Source organism: Giraffa tippelskirchi, chromosome 3, assembly GCF_054371585.1.
Source record: "Giraffa tippelskirchi isolate mGirTip1 chromosome 3, T2T-mGirTip1v1.2.pri, whole genome shotgun sequence".
Classification (NCBI taxonomy): domain Eukaryota; kingdom Metazoa; phylum Chordata; class Mammalia; order Artiodactyla; family Giraffidae; genus Giraffa; species Giraffa tippelskirchi.
Window position 1 is genome coordinate 7,797,625 of NC_137277.1, and position 18,987 is coordinate 7,816,611.

Here is an 18,987-nt window from a genome sequence, read left to right on the forward strand (position 1 = left end):
TTTTCTGTACATAGGATCATGTTGTCTGTGAATACAGTTTCACTTTTTTCTTTACAATCTGGTTGCCTTAAAATTTCTTTTTAATGTGTTTCTTTGTTTGACCTTATTGTTAGAATCTCCAATCCAGTTAGAATCTTCAGTCAACACTGAATGGCAAAAGCAGACATCCTTGTCTTGATCCTGATCTTAGCAGGAAAGAAATTTGTATCTCACCATTAATTATACTGGTAGCTATGAGTATCTCATAGATACCCTGCATCAGATTGAAGAAGCACCTTTCTATTCCAAATTTGTTGAATGTTTTTTATCTTGAAAAGGTATTGGATATGTTAAGCAGTATTGATCCAACGTACTGGATCATCTATTGAGATGATCATGCAGTTTTTATTCTTTATTCTACCAATATGGTATATTAACATCGATTGATTTTTCAGATATTAAACCAACCTTGCATTCCTGGCATAAATTCCACCTGATTGTGGTATATTTTATATTCTTATTTATCTCTTTATGACTGCATTCTACATTTGATACTAGATGATAAGCACTGAAATTTTGGAAGGAGTGTAACTCTTAAATAATGATTTTTAAAGACTGTAATTTTTAGACATTTAAAAATATGATTTCACAGCACAGGCACTCTGTCAGAAACTAAAAGCTTGAGCCAAAGTTTTGTGCCTACCTAGCACAAATAATCTGATAAAATAAGAAGCTACTGGGAATTTCCTGGTGGCCCAGTGGTTGGGACTCTGTACTTTCACTACCACAGGTTTGATCCATGGTTGGGGAATTAAGATCCTGAAAAGCCGTGCAGCACAGCCAAAAAAAAAGAATCACTACGATTGTTAATTTTTATGTCAACTTGGCTAGGGCTATGGTGGCCAGTTGTTTGTCCAAACACTAATCTAGATGTTGCTGTGAAGGCATTTTGTAGATGTAATTAACCTTTATAATTAGTTGCCTTTAAGTAAAAGAGATTAACTTGGATAATGTGGGTGGGCTTCATCCAATCAGTTAAAGGCTTTAAAAGCCAAAATTGAGGTTTCCCTGAGGAAAAGGAATTCTGCTATAAGACTTACATACATATGTATGGCTGAGTTCCTTTGCTGTTCACCTGAAACTACCACAACATTGTTAACTGGATATACCCCAATGCAAAATAAAAAGTTTAAAGTTTGGGGGAAAAAAAACTAACACAGAAATCCTGCCTGAGTTTCTAGTCTAGCAGCCTGTCCTACAGATTTCAGACTGACGAATACAACATCAATTCCTGAGAATCCAGCTTGCTGGCCAGCCCTACAACTTTCAGACTTGCCAGCCTCACAATAATGGAGGCCAATTATATGTGTACATCTCCTATTGGTTCTCTTTCTCTGGAGAACCCTGGTGATACAGCCACCATATAGCCTGTATTGTTAATCCTCCCTTCTGTGACCCACATCATGAACTACAAAGCTGATTTGAGGGCTTCTGTCCTGATGCTTGCCGTAGGCATCAAAATCACAGGATCAGAATCTATACACTAGCACACAGCCGTGTGCATTGACAGTAATAAAAAGAACGAGAAAAGAGTCGCTAAGGAACAAAAGAACACAACCACTATCATATAAGGAAATCAAAGGCCCTCAATCATAAGACAAAATCGAGAAGTGAAAGAAATCGGTCTGCTCTCAATGAAGTAAGGTTCAAATAAAGCAAACATACTGGAGGTTTTGAAAGTAGAATTACCACCTTTTAAGTGTTCAAAATTCTCCAAGCCAGGCTTCAGCAAAACGTGAACCGTGAAATTCCAGATGTTCAAGCTGGTTTTAGAAAAGGCAGAGGAACCAGAGATCAAATTGCCAACATCCGTTGGATCATCGAGAGAGTTCCAGAAAAACATCTATTTCTGCTTTATTGACTATGCCAAAGCTTTTAACTGTGTGGATCACAATAAACTGTGGAAAATTCTGAAAGAGATGGGAATACCACACCATCTGACCTATCTCTTGAGAAACCTGTATGCAGGTCAGGAAGCAACAGTTAGAACTGGACATGGAACAACAGACTGGTTCCAGATAGGAAAAGGAGTACGTCAAGGCTGTATATTGTCACCTACTTATTTAACTTATATGCAGAGTACATCATGAGAAACGCTGGGCTGGAGGAAGCACAAGCTGGAATCAAGACTGCAGGGAGAAATATCAATAACCTCAGATATGCAGATGACACCACCCTTATGGTAGAAAGTGAAGAAGAACTAAAGAGCCTCTTGATGAAAGTGAAAGAGGAGAGTGAAAAAGTTGGCTTAAAGCTCAACATTCAAGAAACTAAGATCATGGCAACTGGTCCCATTACTTCATGGCAAATAGATGGGGAAACAGTGGAAACAGTGTCAGACTTTATTTCTTTGGGCTCCAAAATCACTGCTGATGGGGATTGCAGCCATGAAATTAAAAGACGCTTACTCCTTGGAAGGAAGGTTATGGCCAAACTAGACAGCATATTAAAAAGCAGAGACATTACTTTGCCAACAAAGGTCTGTCTAGTCAAGGCTATGATTTTTCCAGTGGTCATGTATGGATGTGAGAGTTGGACTATAAAGAAAGCTGAGCGCAGAATTGATGCTTTTGAACTGTGGTGTTGGAGAAGACTCTTGAGAGTCCCTTGGACTGCAAGGAGATCCAACCAGTCCATCCTAAAGGAGATCAGTCCTGGGTGTTCATTGAAAGGACTGATGTTGAAGCTGAAACTCCAATACTTTGGCCAGCTGATGCGAAGAGCTGACTCATTGGAAAAGACCTGGATGCTGGGAAAGATTGAGGGCAGGAGGAGAAGGGGATGACAGAGGATGAGATGGTTGGATGGCATCACCGACTCAATGGACATGGGTTTGGGTGGACTCCGGGAGTTGGTGATAGACAGGGAGGCCTGGTGTGCTGCGGTTCATGGGGTCGCAAAGAGTCGGACACGACTGAGCGACTGAACTGAACTGAACTGAAGTGTTCAAAAATAATACCAGCATTTGAACTCTTGCTCTTTATGACTCCATCATTAAATAGAACAACCATTAGCCTTATTATGGTGTTAAATGTATTTACTAAAAATTTTATTTTTTACTTTTTTAAAATATTTTTTTATGTGTGGACTATTTTTAAAGTATTTATTGAATTTGTTACAACATTGTTTCCGTTTTATGTTTGGGTTTTTTTGACCTCATGGCATGTGGAAACCCAGCTCCCTGACTATGGACCAAATCTGCACCCACTTCGTTAGAAGGCTAAGTCTTAAACTTTGGACTACCAGGAAAGTCCCAACAGACCTACTTAATTTTAGTTAATGCATCAATCAAAATTTGCCAACACCAAATAATTCTTTATTCTGCAATAAGTTTCCCTGGTGGCTCAGTGGTAAAGAATTCACCTGCCAATGCAGGAGACAAGGGTTCAATCCCTGGGTTGGGAAGACCCCTAGAAAAGGAAATGGCAACCCACTCCAGCATTCTTGCCTGGGAGATCCCATGGACAGAGGAGTCTGGCCGGCTACAGTCCACGGGGTTGCAAAACAGTCAGACATGACTTATCAACTAAACAACAACAAAGCTAAGAGAAACTTTTATAACTGTACGACCAGCAAAGACTTAGTACCCACGCTTTAGAAACTGCTCTTGCCCTAGGAAAGACCCATTTGACAAGCATATGTGTACTCCAATACAACAAAAAATTTGGAGAATGATGATGTTAGCTGTCCAGGACTCTGATTACCATTCTGAATTTTATTTACTTTTAAAAAAATCATTTATTTATTTGGCTGCATCAGGCCTTAGATGCAGCACGCAGGATCTTTGTCCCCTCACGTGGGATCTCTAGTTGTGCCGCTCCGTAGTGGCGGTGTGTGGGTGCGGGTTTAGTTGCCCCGGGGCATGTGGGATCTTAGTTTCCGGACCAGGGATCCAATCCCCTGCATTGCAAGGCGTATTCTTAACCACTAGACCACTAGGGAAGTCTCACCATTTTGAAATTTTTTTGTGTGAGTGTGTGTTTTTAACTTTCTATTTTTTATTGAAGTATAGCCGATTAACAATGTTGTGAATAGTTTCAGGTGAACAGCTGAAGGGACTCAGCCACACAGATACATGTATCCATTCCCTCCCAAACTCCCCTTCCATCCATCCACGCTGCCAAGTAACATGGAGCAGAATTCCATGTGCTATACCATTTTAAATACAGCCGTGTAAACATGTCCATCCCCAACCCCCTAACTATCCCTTCCCCATTCTAAATTTTTATAATAGGTTTCCCTCTTAATACCTGAGCAAAACGAATTACTCCTATTTTCCAGTTTGCTCAAATATAAAGAGGGAAATGGACTAGATTTATCAGGTACTGAATTAAAATGAATGTGTTTATAGTATGCTATTTCTTCCTGGACAGAGAAAAACAGAACCAATGACTCTTATCAATATGGGGACGCCTTTCAAAAGTTGGGCCTGCACACATAAAAACAACACCTCAGCAAAGCCATACCTTTGCTGAACAAATGATCGTGGGCTTTGAAAGAAACAAAGATCTCAGAGGAGGATTTAAAAGCACTGAATGGCTTCTAACTCAAAAATTACAAAGGCACAACCCTGTGCCTTTTAGCACTGTGCAGAACACTGCTAAAAACAGCTTTCCATGCTAATGTAGAAATACTTACAGTGACAAACTCCCATCATACCTTCTGTTATTTAAATGATTAATATTTGTGTATTTATTAACAAAGCTAAAAATTGCCTGAGAACATATGTATATCATTAATCATTGCTGCATTGTTTGTAATAGTAAAAGGTTGGGGCGGGGGGAAGACAATTCCAAATGTTCACCAGTAGGAGACTGTGTGAAAAATTGATAGCATGTACACACTAAGGAATGTTATACAGTTGTTTTATTTTTTAAAAGAACAACAGCAACAACAACAAAAAAACCTTAATATGGAGATAATAGAAAAAGATCTCCAACATCTTTGAAAGTTAAAAAACCAAAACAAAACACGGTGGAGAGCAGTCTAAGTAGCATGTTACACTTGTATTTACACAAGAAACTCTGGAGGAATTCCAGAAGGAGGTTATGCAGGTATGGGTGGTGTACAGGGAGGAACTGGGTGGATGAACAGGCACTGTGAGAACCAGACTCTTCATTCTTTTCAACTTTGAACTATGTAACTATACGACTAATTCAAAAAAATAAATAATTCTAAACAATTTTAGGCTATTTTATTTTCACCTATCTCTAGTAAAGAAACAAAAAAAAGCTATAAACCCAAGTTCCAACATGATATCAGCTGTTCTCAAGATCTTTTAAATATTTCCAGGTCAACGTGCATACAAAATTAAGGGGTTCCTTTAAAAATACAAAAAGCAGAAAAACCAATTTCTGCTGGGCACTGTGAGCATCACTACAGGGACAGATGACCTTGTGCTTGCTGTGGAGTTACAGAGACTTCCTAGTGAGCCAGAGGGCAGTCCCAGCTCAGCCAGGTTGGTCACCTGGAGAAAGCTAATACTGCTGTTTGCTTTGTTCCACTCTCAGTACCAAAGATAGGGACACCTCAAGATCAACCCAGTCTGATCCTTCAACAGCGAGACAGTCCTCTGAGTTTGGTCCCAATACTGATGTAGAATAGCCTCCATTCCACAAATCATCAAGGATGAGTTCAAAATCCAATTCCTTAAGGAAGGCAGAGGCTGATGCTTTAGTAAGAAGAGCACTAACTTGCTGGGTAACCTTGGCCTTTACCAACTCACTTCTCTGGGTCTCCATTTTCTTACCCGCCAAATGAATCGATCAGGGGCCAGATTCTCTGCAAGGTTCCTTTGGGGCTCAAATACTATAATCCAGGGACTGCCCTGATGGTCCAGCAGTTAAGACTCCAAGCTTCCAATGCAGGGGGCATCAGTCCGATTTCTGGTAGGGATTCTGTATGCTGCACTGCCCAGCCAAAAAAACAAAAAATATTATAATCCAATAGTCAGGTAAATTTAAAGATCACAAGAGGGAGTTGCATCTGCCTTGCAATGCAGGGGATGCAGATTCGATCCCTGGTCAGGGAACCAAGATCCCACATGCCATGGAACAACTAAGCCTCTGTGCTGTAACTACTGAACCCTCCAGCCACAACTAGAGAGAGTCCTAGAGAGAGTCCATTCTCTGCAGAGAAAGATCCCCGTGTGCCGAAAAGAGGCGACACAGCCAAATAAACAAAACAATAATAATGATAAAGATCACGTGAAAGATAGCAGATGCCTCTAGACTAGCGCATATACGCCAAGTACACAAATTTTCAAGTACACAGAGGTCTGCCAACTGGGACATGAATGTTCTGACTCCTATTTTCTGTGTTTTACCTTCAACATACAAAATTTGGTCGACTTGCTACAAAGATTTCTCTCATGCAAAAGCTCTAATTAAAAAATGAGTTACCATTAGGTGAAACTTTTAAAAAAGATTGACAGAGCAGAGATGATGGTTTAAGACTATAAGTATGGAGGGTGATGGTTAGGGAAAGTTTTGGTTTGGTCCATTACCCTTTTATTATCATCATCCAAGATCCACAGTTGCATCAATATCCTTTGGGGACCTTGATTGACCTATGCTTATTCCCATAAGTGAAGGATGGATGAATACTCTTCTGAGGCAGTGAACTCCACTGCAAACTCCAAGTTCAGCAAAACACCCTCCATATGCTAATCAATAAAAGCTAAGTGATTTCAGAAAAGTCCACAAATAATTGTGTATATTTTTGTCGACTAAAAAGCACAATGCATGCCTCCTTTAGCACTGGGTTCATACAGTTGTAATAAGCCAGAGCTTTATTAAAACACTAATGATGCCTCCCTTGATCTCAGACTGTACTAAAGCAGCTCAAAAGCATATTCATGTCTGCAACGATTCATTCTTTGGCACAAAAGCAGTGAGCAACATGGCCCTGGCAGACACACTGCAGGGTGCAGGTTCATTGTCTGGTCCCAGCTTTCACCTGGCACAAACTGGACCGACTGCTGAGAAACCAGCTCATCTCATTAGCATGTCTTTATTCTACTGCTGTAATTCTGACATCCCTCCAAGATCATGAAAATCCTCATCAGGTCCAAAGCCGAAGGGAAGATGGTAGCCATGGGTCCCCAGAAGTCTTGAGAAAAGCATTGAAAAACAAAGAGCCAGGAGTTAGGTCTCGGGGCAGCAGTTTCAAATTGGCTGGTGCTCAATCCACTTGTAAGCCTCTCTGTGCTGTCAAAATTCTCCTCCACTTCTAATATTTACGCTACAAACCAGAGGCTGGAGCCATTTATCGTTTTAATGATTCTGAAAACAAACATAATTCTAGACATTGTCAATACCTGTGCCCTATCCCAGGGTGTTCTCATTTCAAATGCCAGGCTTGCCACTACTCTGGCAAAGCGACAATCCGAGTGACTCTGATACATTTCTGTTAAACTCCTTCTTTCTTCTGACAGCCTCTTGAAAAAGCACCCGCAACAGCAAACGCATTTTCGGCCGCCATCCTCCAGCAGCTCCCCCGCCCCCCCACCGCCCCACCAACCCGGAGAACCTAATTCAAACCTGTGCCTCCCTCTCCGGAGGCCACCAGGGCCAGCACCTAGCACAGGTGCCTGCTTCGGATGCCAGCCCGTTCCACCTCACCCTCAGCTCCCGGGGGGTCCCGGGCACCTGGCAGGAAAGAAGGGACGCGGCGCTGCGGCCGGAGGGGACCCGGCCTGAGCCGTGGACACCCCGCCCCTCGGAGCCGCAGTCCCCCGAGCGCACGTCTCCGTCACAGGACCCGATGGCGCGCAGGCCGCTCCCAGCCCCCGGCGGAGGGGCTGCCCACCCCGGCGACCCCCGCCAAGGGCCCTAAAGCTGCCCCGCCAGACCTGGTCCAACACCTCCCACCCTCCGAGAGGGCTCTGCAGCGCCCTCGGCCTCTGGGTCCCCTGGGCCCCCGGGGAACTCCCTGCGCGGGGGCATCGCGACCTCCTCGCAGCCCTGGGTCGCGCTCACCGGACTTGGGCGGGTAGCGGTACACGGAATTGGACGGGATGTCCACCTCCTCCACGCCCGCGTGCTGCCGGCTGGTCAGGGCCCCCATGGCCGCTGCGCCCGCGCCGCCCTGGGCGCCTCACCGCGGCGGCCGCTCGCCCCGCGTCCGGTGCGGGAGTCGGCCGCGCGCCGCGGCCCGCTCCTGCCTTGGCGCTGCGGCTTCGGCGGCGGGGATCCCCAGGCGCGCCGCGCACCATCCTCCGCCGGGCCCCGCGGCGGCGCCTGTGCCGAGGGGGGCTGCGGGCTGGGCCGGGGGCGCCGCCGCCGCCCCAGGCCTCGTGATGTCAGCGGCGGCTAGCGCGCGGGGCCCGCGGCGGCCGCGGCCAATGGCGGGGCGGGGCGGGAGCGGCCCGCGCCGTGCCAGCCAATGGGCGGCGGCACTCGGCGGAGCGGCGGCCGGGCGCGCCTGGCCGGCTCGGGGCTCGCGGCCCGGCGCTCGCGGCCCAGCGCGGGCTGGAGGGGTCGGGGACGCGTCGCCCCCACGGAGCCAGCTGACCCCGCTCAGGTGACCGCGCGGGAGCCGCCTTCTCGCCGCGCGCGCCAGGTCGAGGCCCAGGAGTTCGCTCACCATTGTCCCCAGCATCCGAAGGGCTCACGCGGCTTCCCGGCCGGGAGGATGCTTTCTTCAGCCCCACCCCTCAGCATCCCGAAGCCAATGGTCAGAAACCCGCAGAGGAGCGCCCCTAGCCGCCCACCCCCAGCGCCTTAGCCTCAAAGGGACTTCCCGGGGTCGGGGAGATTGATCAGTGCTGGTGACCCACTCGGAAGACGTCGCCACCTCCAAGTGGCGTCTCACTTTGTTGTGCTCAGTCTCTTAAGTCGTGTCCGACCCCATGGACTGCAGCACGCCGGGCTCCTCTGTCCTCCACTGTCTCCCAGAGTTTGCTCAGACTCATGTCCGTTGAGTTGGTGATGCCATCCAACCATCCCATTCTCTATCACCCTCTCTTCCTTTTGCCTTCAATCTTTCCCAGGACCAGGGTCTTTTCTGATGAGTCGGCTCTTCGCATCAGGTGGCCAAAGTATTGGAGCTTCAAGCTTTAGCAATAGTCCTTCCAATGAATATTCAGGGTTGAGTTCCTTTGGGATTGACTGGTTTGATCTCCTTGCAGTCCAAGGGACTCTCAAGAGCCTTCAACACCACAGTGCGAACGCATCATTTCTTCTGCGCTCAGCCTTCTTTATGGCCCAACTATCACATCCATACCTGACTATTGGAAAAACCATAGCTTTGTCTAGATGGACCTTTGTCTGCCAAGTGATGTCTCTGCTTCTTAAGACACTGTCTGGGTTAGTCATAGCTTTCCTTCCAAGGAGCAAGCATCTTAATTTCATGGCTGCAGTCACCATCTGCAGTGATTTTGGAGCCCAAGAAAACAAAATCTGACACTGCTTCCACTTCTACTTCTAACCCTCTCATTTAGCTCCTTTCAAAGAGCAGGATTCTATACACATTCTCTGTTTATGGGTCCCTTCTGCAGCTCATGTAGCCCTGAAGTTAGGAGACCCTCAACTCAGAGTAGATCGAGACAGTCAAGCTCGGATCACACCTTTTGGAAACTTTGGAGGGACCTGAGAGCAAGGAGAGTCAAGGCGGGGTGACAGGTGGAGAAGGGCTTCTCTGAATGAGAACACACACCCACAGTGGGTCACTGGGACAGACAGAAGATGCCACTCCTGAGCTTAATTACAGACATGTGTGTTTTAAACCTTTTCTTTTTTGTGTGGGTCTGGTGAGAGGATAGACTGATTAGCAAAAACTTCAACTGCTAGAACACGATGTCAGCAATGTTTCAACAACGTTCAGTGTACTGTTTGGGCCCTTGGGTTCCCTTGATTAGATTTGTAAAAGCTGTTTCATAAAGTCTCTTTCCTGATTACCTTTTGTACTAGTTTTTTATTCATTTGTTTATTTACTTGGCTGCCTGGAGTCTCAATTGTGCTGTGCACGGGCTCAGCAGTTGCCTAGAGGGGGCTTAGTTGACTGGTGGGCACGTAGGATCCTGGTTCCCTGATGAGGGATCGAACCCGGCGTCTCCCAACACTGGAAGGCGGATTCCCAACCACTGGACTGCCAGGGAGTTTCCTCTTTTGTACTTTTAATTGTCCTCTTCTCAGCTGCAGACCTAGTGACAAAGATACCGTCACCCAATTGCCTTGGTTGTCTTCAAGGTCCCCAGGATGGCAGGAACACATACTTGTCTTTTTTTTTTGATTGATGCTGAGGAACGGGAAAGTCCGTGGCCCAGGCCAGCAGATGGAAGCTTCTCCCAAGCACCAGGGCTCCGTGGCAGAGTTCAGAGCCCTCCCTCCAGCCCTTGACCCTCACCACTAGAAGGCTTTTAGACGTGTCTTTGGAAGGGAACCAATGACTACCAGCTACCCTTTTCATCACACACAGGGCCTACCTTGTAATTACTGGGTAAAGATAAAATACAAGTCACGAAGAATCAGTATGGCCTCAAAGCAGAAGGCCTTTAGGACATCACAGAGTAAAATGCCTTATAATCTTATTATCAAAGAAGCCTTTGTCCTTCCTGCCCTTGGCCATTGGTAAAGGGGGCACCATCCCTGAGCAGATTTACCCACATCTGCGGCCAGAACCAGGCAGGATGTAGCTCAATTAGGGAGCTCTGTTCCTGTTGTTTGCAAGGATCTGTTCTCCCATCTCAGCCTCTGATCTTGGGAAGTGGGTTTGTTCCCTATCTTTTTGTGCTGGGTCTTCGTTACTGCATAGGGCTTTTTTCTAGTGGCGGCAAGCAGGGGCTACTCTCTTGCTGCAGTGCATGGGCTCTCAAGGTGCGGTGGCTTCTCTTTCTGTGGAGCACAGGCTTTAGGGCACGTGGACTAAAATGAAGTCATTAGGGCATGTGGGCTCAGTGGTTGCAGCTCCCCGGCTCTAGAACACAGGCTGAATAACTGGTGCGTGGGCTTAGATGCTCTGAGGCATGTGGGATCTTCCTGGATCAGGGATGGAAACTGGGTCTCCTGCATTGGCAGGCAGATTTTTTTTTTTTTTTTTTTTACCACTGAGCCACCAGGGAAGCCCTGTTCCCTATCTTGGATAACACTCCCAAGCCTATAACTTTGTTCTTCCTCCAATCCTTACTGGCTATTACAAAGAAGCCATTAGTGAATCAAGACTCAGTTTAAAAGAAGAAGTGATCGGGACTTCCCTGGTAGTACAGTGAATAAGAATCCACCTGCCAATGCAGAGGAGGTGCATTTGATCCCTAGTCTGGGCAGATCCCAGAACAACTAAGTCCACCCCCATGCCACAACTACTGAGCCTATATGCCACAGCTACTGAAACCTGTACACCTAGAGCCTGTGTTCCACAATAAGAGAAGCCACTGCAATGGAAGCCCAAGCATCTCAACTAGAGAGTAGCCCCCGCTCACCGCAATCAGAGAAAGTGTGCTTGAAGCAACCAAGACCCAGCAGAACCGAAAAAAAAAAAAAGAAGTGATAATGGTAACGGGCTGACTAGGGTCAGGAGGCAGAAGAGAAAGAGATGCGGGTAGTTCAGAGAAAATTTCAGATCAAAGAGATTTTCTGTGAATTGGGTTAGAGTCCCATGGTCTACAATGCAATCACTACAATGCAATCACACAGTGTTACCGTTTTGGAAAAAAGAACCTCCCCCGGTGCTCAGGGTGCAGGCGAGATAAGCAAACCCTTGAAAGAGCCGTCACTGCATTCCTCCCAGGTCCTTCCTTGGTGCCTCCGGACTCCCCTTGCCAGAGATGTGGGCCAAGGAGAGGCCCTGAGGGAAAAGATGGCACAGACAAGAGGAAAAATCCAGAAGTGAGAGCCATCAAGAGAGTCATAAAAATACTTTTAACTTGAACAAATGGTCTGGGGAGAGATGGCGCAGATCGCATAGGGAAATTACATGCAAATACCACACATCCTTTGTGTAAATAGCCTCAAGGCATTCTAACCATTTCCAAGCCAACGTGGATGCCGCCCTTGGGAGAACCCTAGGAGAGAAGCCAGCGCTTAAGGGTCTTGGGGGTTTCCTCTAATCGTCCAAGGAAGGCAGGGAGGTAACAAGCCCGTGTATTTTTATCAGGTCCTAGCCCTTCTTCTCCACCTCGGGTCTAAGGGAGAAAGGAGAAGCCTGCGGGGAGGGGAACAGAGGGATGAGTAATTTCTAGGTCATCTAGTCCCCTTGAGCCTTTAATTTTGTTCGTTTTGGCTGTCCTGGTTTCAGCTCCGTCGTGCATTTTCCACCTTTTTTGACACATCCACTCATTTCAAAGATTCGCACAGATGCCCGTATCAGGAGGGAGAGAGAGAACTTGCAGGTGAAGAGCTGATAGATGCTGTCCTAGTGGTAGCACCGAGTTCCCAAGGCAGCAGAGCCAGGGTGTTGGGGGGCAGCCTCAGGGACCTGAAGGGGCTACGACAGGCTCCTTCTTGCCTGTTTGCCTTACCCTTCTGCCTGGGCTGGGCGACAGGAAAGTTAGAACTCTGGCACTCCTGAGTATGCAAAACATGGGCCCCAGGGACTTCCCTGGTGGACCAGTGGCTAAGACTCCATGCTCCCAATGCAGGGGGCTCGGGTTCCATGGTCAGGGGGCTAAGACCTCACCTGCCATGACTAAAGAGTTCTCATGCAACAACTAAAGCAAAGACCACCACTACCACCACCCCCGCCCGAACCTGTGCCACAACGAAGATCGAAGATCCTGTGTGCCTAAATGAAGTTCTAGAGCAATCAAATTAAAAAACAAACAAACATGGGGCCCAATCTCAACGCACAGCCCCTCATCTCTCTCTCTCAGTCCTTGGCCCTTGGCTTCAGTGGATTCAAGCTAAAACCACAAGCAGAGAATTTCACATCCTGCTCCAGATGGGCACGCCAGGCTGATGTGGACACAGGGGTCTGATCCTAAATGTTTTGGGACCCAGCAAACTGTTCCTCCGACAACCTAAAGCTCTCTGTTGAGGAAAATAGCCTTGCCCACTAGGAAATCAGCCATTAGCCTTTCATATTTTTGCACCTTGCCAAGTGTGAATTCCTCATTGTTAATTTCCTGCTCAGCTGCGTGCCTCTAACAAAGGGCAACTGTTTAGACTCCAGTTGGGTTTGTAGCTTCTTAATCTACTTTTCAAGTTAAGATTGAAATGAAAAGACAATGTTTACACTTGCCCGGTGTGACTTGGGTGGGAAGAGTGAGGTGCCTGGGGTGTGACCTTGAAGTTGGCACTCAGTGTCCTGCAAGGCGCCTCACCTTGCCTCCAGCCCTGCTTCCCCGGGCCTCTGGCATTTGGAAAAAGGAGAGACCTGGGACATTAATCCCATTCAAGCACTCATTTAAAGAAATCAGGAGAGTTCCTTCTATTTTGCTTTAGTTTAGTCCCAGATTGTTTCTGTCAAACACCAAAGCCCTTAAGCACGTTTCGGTACATTCGCTTCTGCCTTCACTTCCCTGTCCTTCTTTTGGTTTTGAGCTCAGCCCCATCTGTGGCTGCACATGCTACGAGATGAAATCTGTGCTAAAGGAGGTGCCACTAACGTTTCAGCCCACTTTGGATCCACTGCCCGCTCTGCCTCCTCCAGGGGAAACACTCCAGGCAGGCAAAAAGCCCAGCATCTGTCTCCTGCTAGCCAGAGAAACCAGAATGTGGAAGAGGCAGCGTGCTGACAGCCTCCACACCTCTATGCTCAACTGCGGTTACTTAGAAAATCAAAGGCAGAAACTGAGAACAAATTCTCTTCCTTCTCCCGGGGTTTCTTGACAACACCGAGTGCTGGCTGGAGCATCAGGTCTAGAAGAAGCTGGACGGATATGTAATCCAGCGCCCCTCACCTGACAGGTTGGACGTAGCTCTAGCCTGGGGAAGGAGAGGGACTTGCCCAAGGTCAGGCCAGTGGCTGCCTGGCTCAGAAACCAGGGATCCCAGGCTCCGTGCTCCGGGCCTCGCTGTGGGAAACCTGAATTGCTGGTTTGGTGTCTTTATTTACAGGGTAGATTGCCTTCTAGTGCCAGTAGAAGAGGACAAATCAGCGTGAATACATGTTCACCTGTTGGGATGCCAGTCCCAACACATGGTACACCTCCCTCCCATGGAAGTTACCCAGTACTGAGCTCAAGCTCAAGCAGGGAGCTGTAGCCTTCCTACACCCTCCCTCTATCCCCCTGAAACTGGAGCTGAGGTCAGATGGGTCATTCATCTCCTCCCAGGCATGGAAACCAAAGGGCAGATGAGAAAAGAGGGTTGAGGATCACCCCTGAGGGCTAGATCAGAGTCTAAGCAAATAGGTTAAAAGTGTCACATACACATTCAGGGTGCTTCCCTGCTAAAGTCTGTTGCTGTTGTTCAGTTGCTAAGTCATGTCTGACTCCTTGCGACCTCATGAACTGCAGCACACCAGGCTTCCCTGTTCTTCACTGTCTCCTGGAGTTTGCTCAAACTCATGTCCATTGAATTGGTGATACCATCCAACCATCTCATCCTCTGTCGCCCTCTTCTCCTTTTGCCCTCAATCTTTCCCAGCATCAGGGTCTTTTCCAATGAGTCAGCTCTTTGCTAAAGTTTGATCACTGACCAGTTCCATGACTTTGTGTGTGTGTGTGTGTGTGTGTGTGTGTGTGTATGCTCAGTCATGCCTGACTCTTTGCAGCGCCCTGAATTGTAGCCCACCAGGCTCCTCTGTCCATGGAGTTTCCCAGGTAAGAATACTGGAGTGGGCTGCCATTTCCTTCTCCAGGGGATCTTCTCAACTCAGGATTGAACCCACATCTGGCAGGTGGCTTCTTTACCACCAAGCCACCTGGGAAGCCTGACTTCATTTACAAGACACATTTACTCCTGAGCTAATTGCTTATTCATTTAAGCGACACCTACTGTCTTCATCAGGGGTTCTTCAAAGATTGTGTGTTGAGCCTGACAGAATAATAAACAGAGATGCTACACACCAATGTGCTTCTCAGGGTAAACTGCTGGAAGCCTCAGATCGCTATTATGTTCCACGAAGTGTATGTTTATTATATTGCTTTGTTGTGTACTGTTATCTTTCCTAGCCCAAGATGCAATCTGTGTATGAAAACAGATCTAGCAATTTCATTAGCTTCCCCTCTGGTTTTCCTGCCTCTCAATCCTCTCTCTTCTCATCCATTCTAAAAATCACTCCCAGCTTAACTTTACTGATATGCAGCCATCATCATCATATACTCTTGCCGGTGTACCTTCAGTAGCTCCCTATTACCTTACACAAGATGGATATTTTATCCCTGAGTCCTTTTCTCCCTCTGCATCTCAGTAAAACCTGCTTGTACCCCGAAAACAGGGCCCTCAAAGGCCCTCTAGATTGGCCACCTATGGACTGGGCTGTGTATCTGTCAGCCACTACTGCTAACTTTTCACTGGTGTGTCATCTGCTAACTACAGAGAAAGCCCATTGGGTTGGGGGCCTGCTCTCTAGAGCGGAGTATTTGGAATTTTGTCAGCCAGTTGCTAAACTGCCAGTAGCTTGAAATTGGCCATAATGGAACTATTTAAACCACAAAAACCACCAAAAGCTGCAAATCAGGGCTTCCCCTACACCCCAGAGCCAGTTTGCCAGCACGCCCCCCAGTCTTAGATTTCTTCGAATCCCTCAGAAGGACTGGGCGCATGGTTTCCCATATGTCCATTTGTGCTCAGTGGTATCTGACTCTGCGATCCCATGAACTATAGCCCGCCAGGCTCCTCTATCCATGGAATTTTCTAGGCAAGAATACTGGAGTGGGTTGCCATTTCCTACCCAAAGGTATCTTCCAGACTTGAGGATTGAACCCGAATCTCTTGCTTCTCCTGCATTGGCAGGCAGATTCTATACTACTGAGCCACCTGGGAAGCCTGTCTCCTGTATGCGAGTCATTCAATAAATGACTTGCTCAATACTTACAAAGAATAATTGATTTTGAACAATGACTCCATCCAAGCAATTTTGAATGCGTTATCTCATTTAATCTTCAAAACAACCCTGAAGCGATACGTATGGTTATTGTTCCCATTTCCCAGATGAGGAATCTGAAACTCACTCAACCAGGTGCAGGGAGCAGGAACCTGCCTGAGGTTCACCTGAGCCTAAAGCCCCAGGTCTTCCCTGCAGATTACTGGTCCTATCAGCCTCCATGAGGAAAATCAGTCCCTTTGCCAGGCCTGCTGGTCAGCAGAGTAGTTCTCTCTGTAGGGCCACCAGTGAAAAAGGGCAACACACGGGGACTGCTCTCCACCTCACCTTCACTTTGCCTCTCCAAGTGTCTTTTTAATATTTATTGATTGATTTGGTGGTGCCAGGTCATAGTTGCGGCACGTGGGATCTTTAGTCACAGCATGTCAGATGCAGTTTGCTGACCAGGGACTGAACCTGTACCCCCGTATTGGGAGCACGGAGTCTTAGCCACTGGACCACCAGGGAAGTCCCTCTAAGTTTAACCTACCTTCCTCATCCCTCTTCCTTCTGCCTTTTCTCCTTATCTGAATTAGGACCATTTTCAACAAGCCCTTTGACACCCCTCCTATGGAAGGTCTTTCTTGGCCTTAAACTTCTCCCCTATAGACACTTTGGTGAAGCCTGTGCTCTTTAAGAGCCTTCAGGTCTAGACAGAAATCCTGACTCCTTGTACAATCCTGTTTGATGACTGGGCTCTGTGCACAGCCTGGTCAGTAGGATGGCTCCGGTCTGGCAGCTCCCCAAGGACAGGTCATAGGATTTCCTCTGGCTGCTCTCAAGATCCAGGGCTTGATGGACATGGGTATTGCTGATCACAAAGGCGGGTTCTGGTAGTTTCCCAATGCTGTTGTGTACAACCCAGAGTTCTCATTCTCAGTAGAAACTTCCTTCCTCTTTATGTGGAAAGCTGCCCTGTGTTTATTAACAGCACCCTGCTTGGTCCAGAGAGTGATCTACGTGGTGTGAGCTTCCGGGGTCAGGAAATAGTGAATGTCCATCATCTGCCCCAAGGTGCCCTGTGTTTCCAAAGGAGGAAGGTACCTGTTACCACCAAACTTGAAGAAAAAACCAAAACAAAACAAAACCAACCAAGGACTTTATTTTAAACAAACACTTCCCCTCCAGGACTTGCTTTCCCTTTTTTATCTCCTCCCTCAATGTACCCTGGTTCCTGTGTTTCTGAAAATTTCTGCAACCTCAAGTAGCATCTCATTGGAAACTCCAGACCTCTCCAATATTTCTCTCCATTTTGCTGAGCCCTGGTCCATTTATATTCCCTCTATGACTCTGGGATTTACAGATAAGCAAGGGAAAACAAGTCCATCCTCACTGCCTGACAGCCTGGTACCTGTGGAAGGGCCTCACAGAGGTTATTTAGACACTGTTGGTGTTGACCAGTCCCTCATTCTCTACTTCTGGGTGTGTGGTGGATCGACTTTGCTGCTCCCTGGAAGTTAGGAGTAGCCACGTGATTCTTCCAGACAACGACCCGTGAGCAGAGGTGTATTGCTTCTGCGCTAAAGCGCTTACTTGCCAGTGCTCAACACTCCAGACCTCTCATTGCCAAGTTCTGGCTGGCGCACAGGGTCAGATAGGAAACGTCGTAGGCTTTGTTGTTCATACGGCAACCACTATAGTTCAAAAGTACTCATAGATGCTGCTGCTGCTAAGTCGCTTCAGTCGTGTCCGACTCTGTGCGACCCCATAGACGGCAGCCCACCAGACTCCACCATCCCTGGGATTCTCCAGGCAAGAACACTGGAGTGGGTTGCCATTTCCTTCTCCAACTCATAGATGAATCATAAACAAATAAGTGTAGCTGTGTTCCAATAAAACTTTGTTTACAAAAACAGGAGGCAGCCCGAGGGCTGTAGTGGAAGCTTCCATAGGCTGGATCATCGTTATATCACTGCCCAGAGGTCAGTTTTACTTGAAAGTCACCAAACACAACGAACTTCACATGGGTGACAAGTAAGGATTGTAGTTACCCCAGCATAGCTTAGCCTAACCTAATTTGAGGAGTCTTGGAAGCAACTTGAGGAAGGATGTGCCATTTTTCATGGATAAAGGAAGTGATACTTTAGCCCCATTCTCCCCCGCTGCCCAGCGCAGGTCCACTCCAACCCTTGCCTCTCCAAGCCCAACATTCCCCCCTCCACTTCCCAGCAGAAGCTGGGGTTTCCCAACAGAAGCCCTGATGGGTCTTGCTATGAACTTGCTTTCAAGGTAACTCTTCAAGTCCCTTTCTGGACTTCCCTGGTGGTCCAATGGTTACGAATCCACTGCTGGTGCAGTGGACATGGGGTTTGATCCCTGGTCTGGGAAGATTTCACATGCCAAGGGGCAACTGGGCCTGTGGGCTACAACTACTGAAACCCTCACGCCTAGAGCCCTGCAACTCAAGAGTTGCCCAACTAGAGAAAGCCCTCGCATCGCAACAAAGACCCAGCACAGCCAAAGAAAAACAAAACCAAAATTCTCTTCATTCTCCTTTCTATCTACCCAAGTCCTTCCCAACTTAGATTTCCCTCCTCCAAGGAACTTTCTTGGACTATCTCCTATGATTGCTAGTTTGGATCAGCCATCTCTGTCTGAGGTCACGAAAAAGAGCCAGGGATTTGTATTGCTCAGGGGGTTCTGTTGAGCTCACCCAGCAGAGTTAGGGGACAGAGGGACTGGGCCCGGGTAAAGGTGACTCATTTGTGCACTGGAATCAATCTCTTAGACTCATAATCACCTTTGTCTGGAAATACATACACATAGGATTAAATGACAAAAAATAAGCAAACAAGGGAATGCTTAATGCAAATTTGAGGATTATGTGTCTGGGGAGGGAAGGAATATGCATTTGAGGAGAGTCATGGCTTTCAGAGGTAGTGGTCTTGAGTTCTATGCTGGGTACATGGGTGATTGTTCATTATGCTTCAAACTGTGCATAGGTTACACACAAACTTAGTGCATGATATAGTTCTCAAAAAA

At 47.2% G+C, this 18,987-nt stretch overlaps 1 protein-coding gene across 7 annotated transcripts in view; it reads right to left on the reverse strand.

Moving 5' to 3' along the window:
* RNF157 (ring finger protein 157) overlaps positions 1–8,718 on the reverse strand; it is a 74,728-nt gene extending 66,010 nt beyond the window's left edge. For 4 of the 7 annotated variants that reach the window (XM_081575455.1, XM_081575457.1, XM_081575454.1 and 1 more), the window contains exon 1: positions 8,019–8,376. In XM_081575455.1, the coding sequence (XP_081431581.1) occupies positions 8,019–8,106 (88 nt within the window). In that variant the 5' untranslated portion in view covers positions 8,107–8,376. Of the gene's footprint in view, positions 1–5,788; positions 5,949–8,018; positions 8,377–8,625 lie in introns of those variants that run through there. The other 3 variants (XM_081575461.1, XM_081575459.1, XM_081575458.1) reach the window with 3 other exon arrangements.
* Between the last annotated feature and the right edge of the window lie 10,269 nt (positions 8,719–18,987).